Source organism: Mobula hypostoma, chromosome 21 (genome assembly GCF_963921235.1).
Source record: "Mobula hypostoma chromosome 21, sMobHyp1.1, whole genome shotgun sequence".
NCBI lineage: Eukaryota > Metazoa > Chordata > Chondrichthyes > Myliobatiformes > Myliobatidae > Mobula > Mobula hypostoma.
Genome location: NC_086117.1, coordinates 4047287 through 4065946, shown reverse-complemented (window position 1 = coordinate 4065946; position 18660 = coordinate 4047287). Strand labels below are relative to the sequence as shown.

Genomic DNA, 18660 nt, shown 5'->3' with positions numbered 1-18660 from the left:
TCCATCATGATTGGTCAATGGCACATACACACCAACCCGATAACAAACTGGTACAGCACAACGTCTACCGTGATTGGTTAATAAGACACACGCTTACAACACTAATATTTGATTGGCTAATCACTTCTGTCTATCACAGTCTGGCGGACGAAGTTAAATTTCAAATTAAATGACGTTCTAGAACACTTTTGTTTTAAATTCATATTTTAATTTCTATTGCTAATATTGGATGTTATGTTTTGTGTAAATGAATAAAAGATTTTCGTTTCTGACAGCAGGAAGGCTTGGGGAGGTCAAAGAGTACCGGTGTTGCCACGGTAACGTTGTTGTTCGGCAGCTCCGACCCGAGTCCTGGGGAGGTGGTGGTGCCATGGAGTACACGGGCAGCAGCTACGTCGGGGACTACCGCAATGGCAGGTCGGGGTCTGGCGGAGCTGGCGCTTTCAGGGAGTCTGCTGAGGGAGCGCCGCGCGGTTGCGGAGTCTGCTGAGGGAGCGCCGCGCGGTTGCGGAGTCCGCTGAGGGAGCGCCGCGCGGTTGCGGAGTCTGCTGAGGGAGCTGGCGCTTTCAGGGAGTCTGCTGAGGGAGCGCCGCGCGGTTGCGGAGTCTGCTGAGGGAGCGCCGCGCGGTTGCAGAGTCTGCCGAGGGAGCTGGCGCTTTCAGGGAGTCTGCTGAGGGAGCGCCGGCTTTGGAAGGAACAGTACTGAGGGAGCGCCACGCTACTGGAACAGCAACAAGAGAGCGTCGCACAGTTGGGAGCAGCAGGGAGGCAGCGACGAGCTGTTAGAGCAGTGAGGGAGCACCGTGTGGTCGGATGGGCAATACTGTACTAAGGAAGCGTCAGACTGTGGAAGGGACTGGATGGGGGGAGCGCCCCGCTGGCGCCTCACATAATGCCCACGACACTATCTGTAGGACAGTCAGGGGAGTTATCTCTAGTGTTGTGAGCAATATTACTTCCCCAAAACTCCTGGTTGTTCTGTTGTAGGAGCTTCCTGTGTGTAAATCGCCTGGTGTGTGCTTCTTCCCACTATCAAACTAACTGTACTTCAAAAGTGCTTTATAATTTGTAAGCAATACACATAAAATGCTGGAGGAACTCAGCAGGCCAGGACACTGATGAAGGGTCTCCGCCCGAAATGTCGAGGGTACTCTCCATAGACGCTGCCTGGCCTGCTGAGTTCTTCCAGCATTTTGTGGGTGTTGCTCGGATTTCCAGGATCTGCAGATTTTCTCTTGTTTGTAATCATTTGTAAAGTATTTTGAAATGTGGAAATAGTTGTAGAAGTGTATAGCGCTCTATCTCTAGGAGTAAACCATTTGCTTTTCACGGCTGCACTCAATCCCACTCTGACATATTATGCAACTGCAGTATCTGCTTTCAGCTTTCTCCCGATATCCCTTGATGCCTCTACCCTGAGGGAAAAAAAGTTCAACTCCTTCAGAATGTATATAGACACTGTTGTGAAAAAAAGTTTGTGAACCCTTTGTAATTACCTGATTTCCAGCATTAATTAGTCAGAAAATGTAGTCTAATCTTCACCTGTTATAATAATAATAATTAGCCTAAACTAATAACACTTCTCGTCAATAAGTACACCGTTTAAACAATCACATAGAGGATGTAGAGGGGGATCACAAAGTCGAGGAAAGAGGACCGGGTGCGGCTGTAACGAAACCCAATTTCCCTCGAGATCAATAAAGTATATCTATCTAAGTTTAAAAAATATGTGAGCCTTTGACAAAAAGCTGTTTGGAGTCAGGTGTTCCAATCAATGAGATGAGATTGGAGGTGTGGGTTGTAGAGGTGCCCTACCCTATTTAAAAAAAGGATACACAAAGTTACTGACAGAGCCTGCTGTTCTCAAGAAAGAGCCGTTTATGTGCACCATGCCTCGATCAGAATAATTTTCGGCAGACCTTAGAAGAATTATAGAGATGCATGAAACTGGAAAAGGCTACAAAAGCATTTCTGAGTGTTCATCAGTCCACAGTAAGGGAAATTGTCTACAAACGGAGGAAATTCAATGCTGTTGCTACACTCCCTAGGAGTGGGCGTCCTGCAAAGATCACAACAAGAGCACAACATGCAATGCTGAAGGGGGTGAAAAAGATCTCAAGGGTAACAGCAAAAGACCTGCAGAAATCTCTAGAACTTGCTAAAAGTCTCTGTTCATGTGTCCACTATAAGAAAAACACTGAACAAGAATGGTGTTCATGGAAGGACACCATGGAGGAAACCACTGCTCTCCAAAAAAAAAACATTGCTGCACATCTCAAGTTTGCAAAAGAACACCTGGATGTTCTACAACGCTTCTGGGACAATGTTCTGTGGACCAGATGAGACAAAAGTTAAACTTTTTGGCAGAAATGCACACTGCTATGTTTGATGGAAAAAGGGTACTGCATATTAACACCAAAACCTCAACCCGACCGTGAATCATGGTGGAAGGAACATCATGGTTTGGGGCTTATTTGCTGCCTCAGGGCCTGGACAGATTGTAATTGTTAGGGGAACAATGAATTCAAAATTGTATCAAGATATTTTACAGGAGAATGTTCAGGATTCACAACCTTTTTCTTGCAACTGTATATAAACAAAATTATTTGGATTCGACTGAACCAATCATGAAGGACCTTCACTGTCTAGGACATGCTCTCTTCTCATACTGCCATCAATAAGGAGGTACAGGAGCAGAATTAGGCCATTTGGCCCATCAAGTCTGCTTCACTAGCATTTCATTATGGCTGATCCATTTCCCTCTCTGCCCCAGTCTCCTGCCTTCTCCTTATCCCTTCATGCCCTGAATAATCAAGAGTCTATCAACCACTGCCTTAAATATACCCAATGACTTGACCTCCACAGCTGACTGTGGCAATGAATTCCACAGATTCACCACCCTAGTCTAAAGAAATACAGGAGCCTGAAGATGCATACTCAACGTTTTAGGAACAGCTTCTTCCCTTCTACCATCAGATTTCCAATGAACCCATGAACACTACCTCACAATTTTGCTCTCTTCTTGTACTAGTTATTAATTTTTATATATTACTGTAATCTATAATAATTTCTACGTGCAGCACTGTATAGCTGCTACAAAATACAAATTTCACCAACATATGTCAGTGATGATAAACAGATTCTGATTCTGCTTTTTGTGATAGCATGCTCTGGGAGAAGAAATTGCTATCTATACATCTTAAGTGACTTAACATAGAAACGTAGAAAACCTACAGCACAATACAGGCCCTTCGGCCCACAAAGTTGTGCCGAACATGTCCCTACCTTAGAAATTACTAGGCTTACCTTAAGAACTTTACTCCGTCCTTAGGATTTGTCAGTGCCCTGTCATTCACTGAATAGTTCTGTGGATCAGAGGAGTTGGGAGTACAAGTTGCACAGTTCGCAGGATGGTGAAGAAGGCATTAAGCACGCTGGTCTTCATCAATTAGGGCACTGAGATTAGAAGTAGAGACATTATGTTGCAGTTATATAAGTTGTTGGTGAGTCCACACTTGGAATATTGTATACTGTTCTGGTCACCCAGTTAATGGAAAGACGTTGTCAAGCTGGAGAAGGTGCAGAAGAGATTTATGAGGATTCTACCTGGACTAAAGGGTCTGAGTTATGGAGAGAGATTGTCCATGGTGAATCTCTGGGTTTCCAGCATGGCAGAACCTCTTTTGTTCATGGTAAATCTTTATTTCTTGGAGTATAGGAAAATGAGGGGTAACCTCACAGAAATTTATAAAAACTATGGACGAGGTGGATGGTTGTAGTCTTTTCCCCATGGTTAGTGGGTCCAAATCTAGAGGGCACAGATGCAAGATAAGAGGGGTCAATTAAAGAGACACTTCTTTACACAGAAGGTAGTGAGCACCTGGAATGAGATGCTAGAAATGGTTGAAGTGGGTCCAACTGCAACATTTAAGAGGATTTGGATAGGTACATGGAGGGGATATCCCCCATCAGGAAGGCCTTAAAGCTCTCCACTTCTTTTATTTCAAGGTATGGCATTCTCAAGCTGGAAACTCATGTAGACTCTCTAGAATTGCAGCAGGACATCCATGCACAGAACACTTACTGATCTTCTTCAGGACTACAAACTGATAGAATCTCTCAGCTCAAAAAGTCGACTCTTTATTCCTTTCCTACTGAGTTCCTCCAACATTTTGTGAGTGTGACTCCGGATTTCCAGTATCTGCAGAATCTCCTGTGTTTAAAGTCTCTGTGTTCCTCCATTCCATCTTCTTTGACCTTCCTGAATAGAACCAATGTTAATAGCAACTATACTTTCAGTTGGCAAGGACCTCGCCTCTAAAGTTCGCTCCTTAATTCTCTGCCACACTACCTCGCTTTTTTTGTGCCTCTTAAAAATCTACTTATGTGTATCAGTTTCAAATTTTGCCTGATAACTCTGTGATGCATCTTGATATAAGTCCATAGACAGAAGCAGAATCAGGCTATTTGGCCCATCAAGTCTGCTGTGTCATCCCTCTCAATCCCATTCTCCTGCCTTTTCCCCATAATCTTTGACGCTCTGACTAATGAAAAATCTCTAAATCCGCCCAATGATCTGAGGTAATGAATGCCATAGATTCACCTTATTCCTCCTTATCTCTGTTCTAAATGGACATCCTTCTATTCTGAGGCTGTGCATTCCGGTCCTAGACTCCCCCACTCTGGGAAACATCCATTCCGCATCCACTCTTTCGAGGCCTTTCAATATTCAATAGGTTTTAAAGAGATGTGCTTCCTTATTCTTCTAAGCTCCAGTGCGTACAGGCCCAGAGCTATCAAATACTCCTCATGTAGTTGTCTTATACTTTTTTGCTTTAAAATTGAAAGTTGATTGTAAGCAGAAAACTTCAGTAGGTTGGAAGGTGAAAATATTCACTCCATTTTGCTCTTTCAGAGGCTTACCACCAAGTTACAATATATTTTCAGTTGTCAAATGTTTGGAGTTTTAAAATCCGAGATTTAACTCTTATCATCCATCTTGAAGCTGTTAACATTCTTTATAACCACAGTACAACTTCCTTACTTAGCAGTCCTATAAATCATGACAGTGTTATTCCACAACAGATTTATCAGTACCCTCTCACCAAATCAACATAAACTGAAAATAAATTAATTCTAAGAATTATTTTAATTTACTGAAATTGCAGTATATACTTAAAGAGAAAAGCCAGCTGCACTCCTACAGTAAGTTATGGTCTTTTTCTTTACCTTCGTAAGATCTGGGAGCAGAACTAGGCCAATAGGCCCATTGAGTTTTCTTCACCAATTATGGCTGTTTTATTATCCCTCTCAACTCCATTCTCCTACCTTCACCCTGTAACCTTTTTATGCACTTACTAATCAAGAATCTATTGACCTCCACTTTAAATATACTCAATGACTTGGCCTCCACAGCAGTTTGTGGCAGTAAATTCCACAGATTCACCACCTCCTGGCTAAAAAAATTCAGCTCATCTCTGTTCTAAAGCGACATCCTTCTTTTCTGAGGCTGTGCTCTCTAATCCTAGACTATCCCACAATAGGAGACATCCTCTCCACTAGTTCTCAGGGTTATGTCAAGCTAATTCACTAAAATAAATTTAAACAACTGAAGTAAGTCTGTGTTCATCTATCCAAACTACCTGTTGTACCATTCTCTGATAAACATTGAAAATGTTTGTTAAATTGTATTGCGCTTGGCTCAAGGCCCTTTCTGGAAAGTGATTCCAGCTGTTGAACATCCTCTTCCAACAATCTGTCATGAAGTTATGTCTGAGACCTCAGATTCCTCCGCACTTGGTACTTCTGAAAGTTCTCCTACTGCTTCACTTTATCCTGGTAGGTACAATGGATGCTTTTATTACACAGGGATAGGAACAGGCCATTCAGACCAAGAGGTAATTGTTCTTCATGCTCTATGCCAGCGTCCCACTCCTCTCAGTCTGTCAGCTTCTCTTTCAATCTGTTTCTCTGTGCTACTTACCTGGGTTCAACTTGAGGGAGATGATTATAGCATAACTCAGTGTGCTAAAAAACTTAATACTACTTCATAAAATTCAAAGTTCAAAATAAATTTATTATCAATGTACAACATATACAACACTGAGGTTCATTTTCTTGCGGGCATTCGTAATAAAAATAAAGAAACAAAGCAAAACAAAATAAATAAATAAGCAATAAGTAGTGAGAATGAGATGAAGTGTCCTTGAAAGTGAGTCTATCAGTTGTGGGAACGGTTCATTGTTAGGGTGAGTGCAGTTATTCCCTCTGGTTCAAGAGCCTGATGGTTGGGGTGTAAAATTATGATATATTTGAATGCTAAGTATTGAAAATATAATTTAGAATCAGAATCAGGTTTAATATCGCTGGCATATGTTGCGAAATTTGTTGTTTTGTGGCAGCAGTACATGCAATGCATAAATAGTAAAAGTGCTTGAACAAGAGAGACTACAACAGGATGAGGGAGGAGTTGGCTAACGTGGATTGGGAGCACAGGCTATTTGGTAGGACAGTTGAGGAACAGTGGAATACTTTCAAAGAGATTTTTCACAGTGCTCAACAAAAGTATATTCCAGTCAAAAGTAAGGACAGTAAGTGTGGGGAGAGCCAGCCTTGGATAACTAAGGAAATAAAACCTCATGAGTACAAAGTGGCAAAGTGTAGTGGGAGACTGGAGGGTTGGGAAAACTTTAAAAAGCAACAGAGAACAACTAAACAAGAAATAAGGAAAGGGAAGATAGAGTATGAAAGTAAATTAGCACAAAATATAAAAACAGATAGCAGAAGTTTTTATAAATATATAAAGCGGAAGAGGGTGGCTAAAGTCAACGTAGGTCCCTTGGAAGGTGATAAGGGGAAATTGATATTGGGTGATAAGGAAATGGCTGAGGCATTGAACGACTATTTTGTGTCAGTCTTCACGGTGGAGGATATGTCTAATATGCCAAAGAAGGATGTTATGGACAAAATTGGAGGTGAGGACCTCGATAAAATCACTGTCACTAAAGAGCAAACTAGAGGGCCTGAAGGTAAATAAGTCCCCTGGTCCTGATGGGATGCATCTCAGGGAGCTGAAGGAATTGGCGGAGGTTATAGTAGACGCGTTTGTAATCATTTTTTCAAAACTCTCTAGACTCTGGGCAGGTCCCGGCGAATTGGAAGACAGCAAATGTCACGCCATTTTTTGAAAAAGGGTGTAGGCAAAAGATGGGCAACTATAGGCCAGTTAGCTTAACATCTGCAGTTGGGAAAATGCTTGAAGTTGTCATTAAGGAAGAAATAGCAAAACATTTAGAAAGGAGTGGTTCCATTAGACAGACGCAGCATAGATTCAGAAAGGGCAGGTCCTGTTTGAGGACATAATGAGTGCAGTGGATAGAGGGGGACAGGTGGATGTCGTATACTTGGATTTCCAGAAGGCGTTCGATAAGGTGCTGCAAAAGAGACTTATAAATAAAATATGGATGCATGGAGTCGGAGGAAGTGTATTGGCATGGATAGTGGATTGGTTAACCAATAGAAGGCAGAGAGTTGGTATAAATGGGTGTTTCTCCGGTTGGCAATCTGTGTGAGTGGGGTGCCGCAGGGGTCGGTGCTGGGCCCGCAGCTGTTTACCATTTACATTGATGATTTGGAAAAGGGGACTGAGTGTAGCGTAGCAAAATTTGCTGATGACAATAAACTGAGTGGAAAAGCAAATTGTACAGAGGATGTGAAGAGTCTGCAGAGGGATATAGATAGATTAAGTGAGTAGGCCAAGGTCTGGCAGATGGAATACAACAGTGGTAAATGCGAGATCATCCACTTTGGAAGGAATAATAGAAGAGCAGATTATTATTTAAATGGTGAAAGATTGCAGCATGCTGTTGTGCAGAGAGACTTGGGAGTGCTTGTGCATGAATCGCAAAAAGTTGGCTTGCAGATACAACAGATTATTAAGAAGGCAAATGGAATGATGGCCTTCATTGCTAGAGGAATTGAATTCAAGAGCAGGGAGGTCATGCTGCAACTATACAGGGTACTGGTGAGGCCGCACCTGGAGTACTGTGTGCAGTTCTGGTCTCTATACTTGAGGAAGGATATACTAGTTTTGGAGGCAGTGCAGAGGAGGCTCACCAGTTTGATTCCGGGGATGAAGGGGTTAACCTATCAGCAGAGATTGACTCGCCTGCGATTATACTCTCTGGAGTTCAGAAGAATGAGAGGGGATCTTAAAGAAACATACAAAATTTTGAAAGGGACAGATAAGATAGAAGTAGGAAAGTTGTTTCCATTGGCAGGTGAGACTAGAACTAGGGGACATTGCCTCAAGATTCAGAAGAGAAGATTTAGGACGGAGATGAGGAGAAACTGTTTTTCCCAGAGAGTGGTGAATCTGTGGAATTCTCTGCCCAGGGAAGCAGTTGAGGCTTCCTCACTAAATATATTTAAGAAACAGTTAGATAGGTTTTTATATTGTAAGGGAATTAAGGGTTATAGGGAAAAGGCAGGTAGATGGAGCTGAGTTTATGAACAGATCAGCCATGATCTTATTGAATGGCGGGGCAGGCTCCATGGGCCGGATGGCCTACTCCTGTTCCTATTTCTTATGTTCTTATATTCAATAAGTATATATAAAGAAAGAAAATTATTTAAATAAGTAGCGCAAAAAGAGAGGAAATAAATACCAAGGTAGCGTTCATGGGTTCATTGTCCATTCAGAAATCTGATGGTGGAGTAGAAGAAGCTGTTCCTGAAAAACGTGCGCATGTGCGTGTGTGTTTGCGTGCGTGCGTGTGTGTGCTTGTGTGTGTGTGTATGTGTGTGTGCGTGCGTGTGTGTGTGCATGTGTGTGCATGCGTGTGTGTGCAAGTGTGTGTGTGCCCGCACGCGTGTGTGCGTGTGTGTGCGTGCACGTGCGTGCTCCTTCAGCTGCTATACCACCATGTTGATGGTAGTACCTGTAATGAGAACAGGACATGCTCTGGGTGGTGGGGGTCCTTAATGATGGATGCTGCTTTTTTTGGGCACTGCCTTTTGAAGGTGTCTTGGATGCTGGGGAGGCTGGTGCCATGATGGAGCTGGCTGAGTTTTCAACTTTCTGCAGCTTTTTCCAGCCCCTCCATACCAGATAGTGACGTAACCTGTCAGAATGCTCTCCACGGTACATCTGTGGAAATTTGCAAGAGTTTTTGGTGACATACCAATTCTCAAATTCCTAATCAAATATAGTACTTTCATGCCGTCTTTGTAATTGCATCAATATGTTAGACCCAGATAGATCCTCAGAGATAACGGTAACCAGGAACTTGAAACTGCTCACTCTTTCCGCTGCTGATCCCTCAATGAGGACTGGTGTTCCCTCAACTTCCCCTTCCTGAAGTCCACAATCAATTTGAATCAGAGACTTGATGTTGCCTAAACAAGTGTTTTCACGACAATGAAGTACTCAAACTTGGTTCACCAAACAAAAAATCATCTGGATTATATAAATAATAACAGAAAGCTGAGAGGACCACCTAGGACATGCCCCCTTCTCATTGCTACTATCAGGGAGGAGGTACAGGAGCCTGAAGGCACACAGTCAACAATTCAGGAACAGCTTCTTCCCTTCCCCATCTGATTTCTGAATGGACATTGATCCCATGAACACTACTTTTTTTGTCTTTTTGCACTACTTATTTAATTAACTTTTAAAAAATATATATACTTATTGTAATTTACAGTTTTTATTATTATGTATTGCTGCTGCCTAACAATAAATTTCACAACATGTGCTGGTGTTATTAAACCTGGTTCTGATTCTGAGAGTGAGCCTGTAGCATTTTAAGACATTCAGAAGCTATCTTAAACCAAACAAGTAATTCATAAAGCCACTTGATTCCAGGGTATTTATCGTATTCCTACATACTGCTCTTGACACTTAAAAGAAAGGTAATACAAATTTTGCTTTTCATTTTCTTTATAACATATCTTGTACAGAGAGGCATTGTTCAGCTCTCTGATCATCTGATGACCTTAGACTTTATTGGTGCAATATCCTACTGCTGCTAGCAGAAGCCTGAATTTCCCGTTTTACTGAAAACCAGGGAGTACCTCCTTCTTTGCTGCAGACTAACACCTACCATCCCCCCCCCGACCCCCACTCCACCAAGATTAGGGATTCATAAAGTGATACAGATGTGACAATTTGAAACTGGATTTCTGTCTGGGAGTTTCCTTTTTGCCTTTTTGAGATAAAGGGATGTGTTTTTTATTTTTTGCTGAATGAGAAAAATCAGAATCAGGTTATTACCTCTGACATATGTCCCGAAATTTGTTGTTTTGTGGCAGCAGTAGAGTGCAATACATAAAAATTACAATGAGTTACAATAAAAAATATAAAAAATAAATAGTGCAAAAGAGAGCATAATACTGAGGTAGCATTATTCTGACAAAACCTAATGGCGGAGGGGAAGAAGCTGTTCCTGAAACATTGAATGTGTGTCTTCAGGCTCCTGTACCTCCTCCATGATGGTAGCAATGAGAAGAGGGTATGTTCTGGATGATGGATGTTGAAGCTGTCCTCGATGGTGGAGAGGCTGGTGCCCATGATGGAGCAGGCTGAGTCTACAGCCCTCTGTTGTTCTTTTCAATCCCGTGTATTGAAGCCTCCACAGCTGGTGGGGATGCAACCAGTCAGAATGCTGCTCACCCTTTCCATTGCTGTGTGTCTCCCGACTTCCCATTCCTGATCACCCTTCTTTGCACCCCTAAAATATCCTTTCTCAGTTACGTCAGAGACATCTATTGATGATACATTTTGTTTACACCAACTTTTCCTTGCTGTACAAGATAAAGGGCATTAGCAGATCTAAATACCCTTTGACTTCACTTACATTTTTCTATAAAATAAGTGCAAATAATTTTGATGAACTCCATAATTTTGAAGATGATTAGATCATTACATCTCCTTTCCTGGAATGACAGTGTTTAAGCCTACTGATGTATGCTTTATACAGTGATGAGTGAAACCTAACATACGAGAACTGAGTAGAAGCAATCTAACTAATATGGACACCTGGATGAATGTTTGATCCTTTTAATATTTCTGATAGTAATCATAGATATATTGGAGGTCTTTCTGTATCCGTTTCTATTTATTGATATTATACTTGGTGGAAACCAAACACCCATTGTCTTTCCTCAGCCCACCCTTGTACTTTTCACGTTAGTGTGCAGAAGGTTCTTGTCAACCAATGAAGAAAACACTGCTCCCTCTACAGGATGACCAAGATCTGTATAAAAACCAGCTCTGCATTATCCCCAACTAATCCTATTGAAGAGCAGATCAACAATAACGTACACCCAGAAATGTCAGTCATAATCTTGAGTTAGATGCTGCAAGGGAGACACTGAATAGATTAAAGAATTGGGATTAAGAAGGAGAGGGAGCTGTCTATGTCAGTGCAACTAGCTTTGATCATTATTATTTTAATCTATAGTATGTAAAATGTATAACGTATAATACATGAAGAAATGTGACTCCAGAGCTATTTAGTTAATTCTTGATCATAAGGAGGTTCCATGATGGTAGTTGAGATTGGAGTGGAATGAAGGGCTTAGTCATGTCTTCAAGGTAAGAACAGGGATTTCACATAGTCTGCTATATGGGTGAATCAGGTAATTTTATTCTGTGCTGACAGTTTGCAAAGGAGTAAGTCATCTCAAACAATGAAATTATTGCATTTTTCAGTACCACATTACCAAAGTTATGTGTGGATGCAAATGCTTATGTTACATTTCACTATAAGTAATGTTGGGTGCTTGTAGCTTAGATCATTTAGTACAACTTATTTTTGAATTATTGGTATCATCTTTGCTTTATATTGGTTTTCCATTCATTTGATTTTTTTTATGCATATGAAATGTTTGGAGATCAGAAAATTAGTGCTGATGAGTATTAATGGAAATTAACAGTAATGTGGTTTTTCCAAACCTTATCTGCCTTTTCTCAGTCAGTCACGGTGGCTAAATGAAGAAAGTAGGACACATGATAAATTGTTATTTGTGCAGATGTATTCAAAATAAGTATTAATAACAAAAACAATACTCAATACTGTCAAACTTTAATAACAGCACAGCAGGATCACAGAGTCTATTGATAGCTCTCATGCCAGCAATGTTTTTTTACAGGATGTTAAGGATAACTTTTTCTCTCTGTGATCCACACCAAGTACCATAGTAACAAGCAGTATCTGTGTATTGAGTATAATTGACATCAAGCATAGAGTTCATTTTTATTTTTAGTCATCCACCGGAGAATGTTGTTAACAATAGAATTTCACCTCAGGGACCTAAGTGACTGAGGGTCATTCACATCTTCAACGTCAGTTCAGACCAGAATGTATAATGAAGTATTTTATAAAATACAGTCCAAAATTCCCATGTAATGCTGTACAACTAACATTCCCTTATAACAAATTCCATCCATTGGCCATTTCTTTTTGTTCATTGAACTTAAACAGAGCAAGAGCATCTTCATAAATGGTACCATAGCATCTAGAGAAGTACCCTTCACTAGATTAGTGTGATATATGTTTTGGGGGTGCTCCATGGTCTGAAGGAGCATTGTTTCACTTGGTTGTAAATATGTACAGTAAGATGACAATAAACCTGAACTTGAAGTATTGGAGGGTCCTTTTTCACCCAGAGGGTGTAAGTATGTGGAATAAATATACCGCCTGAGAGAGTGGTGCAAGGAGAGTCAGTGATAACATTTAAGAAGTGTCTAAAGAGCCCTTTAAGCACCCAGGCATAGAAGGCTATGGGCCAAGTGGTGGAAGAGGGGATTAAAATATGGATGTGTGCCCATGAGTCATCAGGGAACCAGGTGAGTCGTGGCCTGTTTCCATGACATTGTGACTGTAAAGTTCCCAATCCATTAATTCAGCATAAGATTAAAGGAGAGAATATGTTGGAGAGAGGAAAAAGGGAATTCAGCTAGCAGTGGGATTTATTGCAAGGATTATTTTGCTTTTGTATGGTAACTTTAATTTGGAAGCCTCAATAATCTCCAGCAGCAACCACTCCACATGCACCTGACTGCTAGTGAGGAGATTCATACAGTTTTTTGTAACTTTCCAGCATTAGATTGCAGTGGGCTAGCTTCCTGGAGTGGTGCTGATCCTCATGGTAAGGAAGATGGGGAATGGTGGCCTTCGGGTTAATTGTACAACTATGAAGAACATTCCTACTTTTCCTGGCTCGACAGAGAAGAATTAACAAAGCATTACTTATGTAGCCTCTTTTGTTTCCAATCCTCTTCTGCCTAAAATTAACCTGTTAGGAAATCAAGGATTAAGACAGCACTTACTGTGTTGGCCTTCACCTGTTGGGATAGCAAGTTCAAGAGCCACAAGGTAATATTGCAGATCTATAAAACTCTGGATAGACCACACTTGGAATATTGTGTTTTGTTCTGATAGCCTCATTATAGTTACACTGTGGAAGATTTAGAAAGGGTGCAGAAGATATTTATCAGGATGCTTTCTAGATTAGGGAGCATGTCTTATGAGGATAGGTTGAGAAAGCTAGGGCTTTTCTCTTTGGGGTGAAGGAGATGAGAAGTGACTTGAAGGAGGTGCAAAAGATGATAAGAGGCATTGATAAAGTTAATAGAGACTTTTGCCCAGTGCAGAAAGGCTAATACGAGGGAGCATAATTTTAAGGTGTTTTGAGGAAAGTATAGGGGGGATGTCAGAGTTAAGTTTTTCACACTGAAAGTGGTGGGTACATGGAACGTGCTTTCAGAGGTGGTGGTAGAGGCAGATACAAGAGGGACTTTTGAAAAACTCTTAGATGGGCACATGGATGAAAGAAAAATAGCGGGTATTATAAGACAATAAGACATAGGAACAGAATTAGGCCATTTGGCTCATCGAATCTACTCAACCATCCAATCACGGCTGATCCTTTTTTTCTCTTTCCTCTGCCCCACTCCCCGGCCTTCTCCCCGTAACCTTTGATGCCATGGCCAATCAAGCTCAGCCTTAAATACACCCAACGACCTGGCCTCCATGGCTGCGTGTGGTAACAAATTCACCACTGGCTAAAGAAATTTCTCCACATCTCTATTTTAAATGTCTGCCCCTCTATCCTGAGGCTGTGCTTGCTTGTCCTAGACTCCCCCACCATGGAAAACACCCTTTCCACATCTACTCTGTCTAGGCCTTTCAGCATTCGAAAGGTTTCAATAAGATCCTTTGTCATTCTTCTAAATTCCAGCAATTACAGGCCCAGAGCCATCAAATGTTCCTCATATGATAACCCTTTAATTCCTGGAATCATCCTTGTGAACCTCCTCTGAACCCTCTCCAATGTCAGCACATCTTTTCTTATATAAGGAGCCCCAAACTGCACTCAATACCCAAGGTGAGGCCTCAGCAGTGCTTTATAAAGCCTCAGCACCACATCCCTGCTCTTGTATTCTAGACCTTTTGAAATTAATGCTAACATTGCATTTGCCTTCCTCACCACCAGCTCTGCCTGCAAGTTAATCTTTAGGATGTTCTGCACAATGGCTCCCAAGTCCCCTTGCATCTCAGATTTTTGGAGTTTCTACCCATTTAGAAAATAGTCTGCACATTTATTTCTTCTACCAAAGTGTATGACCATGCATTTTCCAACATTGTATTTAATTTGCCATTTTCTTGCTTATTGTCCTAATCTGTCTAAGTCCTTCTGCAGCCTTCCTGTTTCCTCAACACTACTGCCCCTCCACCAATCTTCATATCATCTGCAAACCTGGCAACAAGGCCATCTATTCTATCATCTAAATCATTGATATAGAGCATATAAAGAAGCGGTCCCTACACTGACCCCTGCGGAATACCTCTTTTGAGCCGAAGCCTCCTTTGAACCAAAGCCTGACACTCCCACTCCCAACAATGGCCGCTCTGCTTGTCCCTTCTGTGCTTTTATTTACTCCATTCTGCACTGCTCCTGCTGCTGATTGGAATGACACCAAATGCCCACAAAACGCTACTTTTAAAGGAGCACCACCAACTTCAAGAATCCTCCTCGCTGTGTGTGCTCCTGCCAATGATTGGGCCACCAGAATGACACCGAATGCCCATGAAGCTCACCTTTTAAATGAGTGCCGTTGACCTGCAAGTACCCTCCTCGCTGTGCAGTGCTCCTGAGCTGATTGGGCTGCTAGATGACACCGAATGCCCATGAAGCTCTCCCACAGCCAGAATGACTCGTGGGTTATAATATGCATTGTAATACTTGGGTTATGACCAAAGAAAAGACCTACTGTGCAAGGGTGTTTATTCAGAAATCCAGCTTACAAAAATTAAGGAAAATAGCGAAAACTGCCGAGATTTGCAAAAAGGGTATCTGCCAGAAAACACTATTATAACTACGTACTATGCCAGTGTGAACTCCTGGAAGATTGATGCTGTTCTATTTTCCCTCAGGATGGAAGGATATGGGGAGTATACCCTCCCAACTGAAACCAGATATGAGGGAGAAATGAGAGATGGCATGTTTCACGGTCATGGAACCTTATATTTTCCCAATGGAAGCAAATATGTTGCCACCTGGGACTCTGGAGCTGTAATAAAGGTTGGATTTGAAAATTATTTTATGGAAAAGAGTATTATAAGACCATAAGACATAGGAGCACAATTAGGCCATTCTGTTCCTCCATTCACAATTAGGCCATTCTGTTCCTCCATTCCCTTATGGCAGATTTATTATCCCTCTCAACCCCATTCTCATACTTTCTCCCCATAACCTTTTATGCCTTGAGTAACCAAAAACTTTTAAATATATTCAATGACTTGGACTCCACAGTGGCAGTGAATTCCACAGATTCACCATTCTCTGACTAAGAAAATTCCTTCTCATCTCTGTTTTAAATGGACGTCCCTCTATTCTGAGGCAGTCCCCTCTGGTCCAAGACTTACCCACTATAGAAACATCCTCTCCACATCCGCTCTGTCTAAACCTTTCCATATTTGATAGATTTTAATGAGATACCCATCATTCTTCTAAACTCCAACGAGTACAGGCACAGAGCCATCAAAAGGTCCTCATACATTAATTCTTTCATTCCCAGAATCATTCTTATGAACCTCCTCTGGAGCCTCTCCAATGCCAGTACATCTTTTCTTAGGTAAGGGACCTGAAAGTGCTCACAATACTCCGACTGCAGTCTGACCAATGCCTTGAAGCCTCAGCATCACATCTTTGCTCTTATATTCTAGTCTTCTTGAAATGAATGCTAACATTGTATTTTGCTTTCCTTACCACTGACTCAACCTGCAAGTTAACCTTTACGGAATTCTGTACGAGGACTCCCAAGTCCCTTTGCATGTGTGAAAATCAAGAGGATAAGATGTGAGAGGATAGGACCAATCAACTGTGTGTGTGTGTGTATGGAACCAGAGGTGATAGCAGAGGTACTTAGTGCGTATTTTGCTTCAGTATTCACTATGGAAAATGATCTTGGAGATTGTAGGGATGACTTACAGCGGACTGAAAAGCTTGAGCATGCAGATATTAAGAAAGAGGATGTGCTGGAGCTTTTGGAAAGCATCAAGTTGGATAAGTCACCGTCACTGGACGAGATGTACCCCGGGCCACTATTGGAGGCGAGGGAGGAGATTGCTGAGCCTTTGGCAATGATCTTTGCATCATCAATGGGGACAGGAGAGGTTCCAGAGGACTGGAGGGTTGTGGATGTTGTTCCATTATTCAAGAAAGGGAGCAGAGATAGCCCAGGAAATTATAGACCAGTGAGTCTTACTTCAGTGTTTGGTAAGTTGATGGAGAAGATCCTGAGAGGCAGGATTTATGAACATTTGGAGAGGCATAACATGATTAGGAATAGTCAGCATGGCTTTGTCAAAGGCAGGTCGTGCCTTACGAGCCTGATTGAATTTTCTGAGGATGTGACTAAACACATTGATGAAGGTAGAGCAGTAGATGTAGTGTATATGGATTTCAGCAAGGCATTTGACAAGGTACCCCATACAAGGCTTATTGAGGAAGTAAGGAAGCATGGGATCCAAGGTGACATAGCTTAGTGGATCCAGAATTGGTTAGCCCACAGAAGGCAAAGAGTGGTTGTAAATGGGTCATATTCTGCATGGAGGTCGGTCACTAGTGGTGTGCTTCAGGGATCTGTTCTCAGACCCCTACTCTTCGTGATTTTTATAAATGACCTGGATGAAGAAGTGGGGGGATGGGTTAGTAAATTTGCTGATGACACAAAGGTTGGAGGTGTTGTGGACAGTGTGGAGGGCTGTCAGAGGTTACAGTGGGACATTGATAGGATGCAAAACTGGGCTGATAAGTGGCAGATGGAGTTCAACCCAGATAAGTGTGAGGTGGTTCATTTTGGTAGGTCAAATATGATGGCAGAATATAATATTAATGGTAAGACTCTTGGCAGTGTGGAGGGTCAGAAGGATCTTGGGGTTCGAGTCCATAGGAGACTCAAAGCTGCCGCACAGGTTGACTGTGTGGTTAAGAAAGCATACAGTGCATTGGCCTTCATTAATCGTGGGATTGAGTTTAGGAGCTGAGAGGTAATGTTGCAGGTAATAGGACCCTGGTCAGACCCCACTTGGAGTACTGTGGTCAGTTCTGGTCGCCTCACTATAGGAAGGATGTGGAAACCATAGAAAGGGGGCAGAGGAGATTTACAAGGATGTTGCCTGGATTGGGGAGCATGCCTTATGAGAATAGGTATAGTGAACTTGGCCTTTTCTCCTTGGAGTGACGTAGGATGAGAGGTGACCTGATACAGGTGTATAAGATGATGAGAGGCATTGATCGTGTGGCTAGGCAGAGGCTTTTTCCCAGGGCTGAAATGGCTAGCATGAGAGGGCATAGTTTTACGGTGCTTAGAAGCAGGTACAGAGGAGATGTCAGGGGTAAGTTTTTTACGCAGAGAGTGGTGAGTGTGTGGAATAGGCTGCCAGTGATGGTGGTGGAGGCGGAAACGATAGGGCCTTTTAAAAGACTCCTGGACAGGTACTGGGAGCTCTTAAAAATAGGGGGCTGTGGGTAACCCTAGTAATTTCTAAGGTAAGGATATGTTCAGCACAGTTTTGTGGGCCGAAGGGCCTGTATTGTGCTGTAGTTTTCTATGTTTCTATCTTTCTATCTCTGATTTCTGAATTTCCTCCGTGTTTAGAAAACAGTCTATACCTTTATTCCTTCTACCAAAGTGCATGACCATACACTTCCCAACATTATATTCCATCTGCCACTTCTTTGCCCAATCTCCCAATCTGTCCATGTCCTTCTGCAGTCTCCTTGCTTCCTTAACGCTATCTGTCCCCGCACCTACTTTTGTATCATTGGGAGTGCCAGCCATTTAATTCACTTAACAAGTAGTTTGGTATTTGCTAGTCTTTAAAATGTTTTATTTGAGTCATCTGTGACTTTACTCACTGTCTGTCAGGATGTCTTCTGAGTTCAAGTTTATTGTCATCTGACTGTACGTATGTACAACCAAACGAAACAACGTTCCTCTGGACAATGGTGCACCCACAAAACATGTTTCGCACACAGCACATAAACCATAATATTACCACATGTAAGTTTATAAAATATAAATCAGAATGCACGTAGTGTACAGCATGGATAAACAGCACAGTAAACAGTTTGCTGTCCTGGTGACAA

At 41.9% G+C, this 18660-nt stretch overlaps 1 protein-coding gene across 2 annotated transcripts in view; it reads left to right on the top strand.

Moving 5' to 3' along the window:
• morn5 (MORN repeat containing 5) overlaps window positions 1–18660 on the top strand; it is a 31584-nt gene that overhangs the window by 947 nt on the left and 11977 nt on the right. Inside the window, exons 2-3 of one of the 2 annotated variants that reach the window (XM_063074184.1) lie at window positions 276–417; window positions 15441–15588. In XM_063074184.1, the coding sequence (XP_062930254.1) occupies window positions 276–417; window positions 15441–15588 (290 nt within the window). The remainder of the gene's footprint in view (window positions 1–275; window positions 418–15440; window positions 15589–18660) is intronic. The other variant, XM_063074185.1, reaches the window with a different exon arrangement.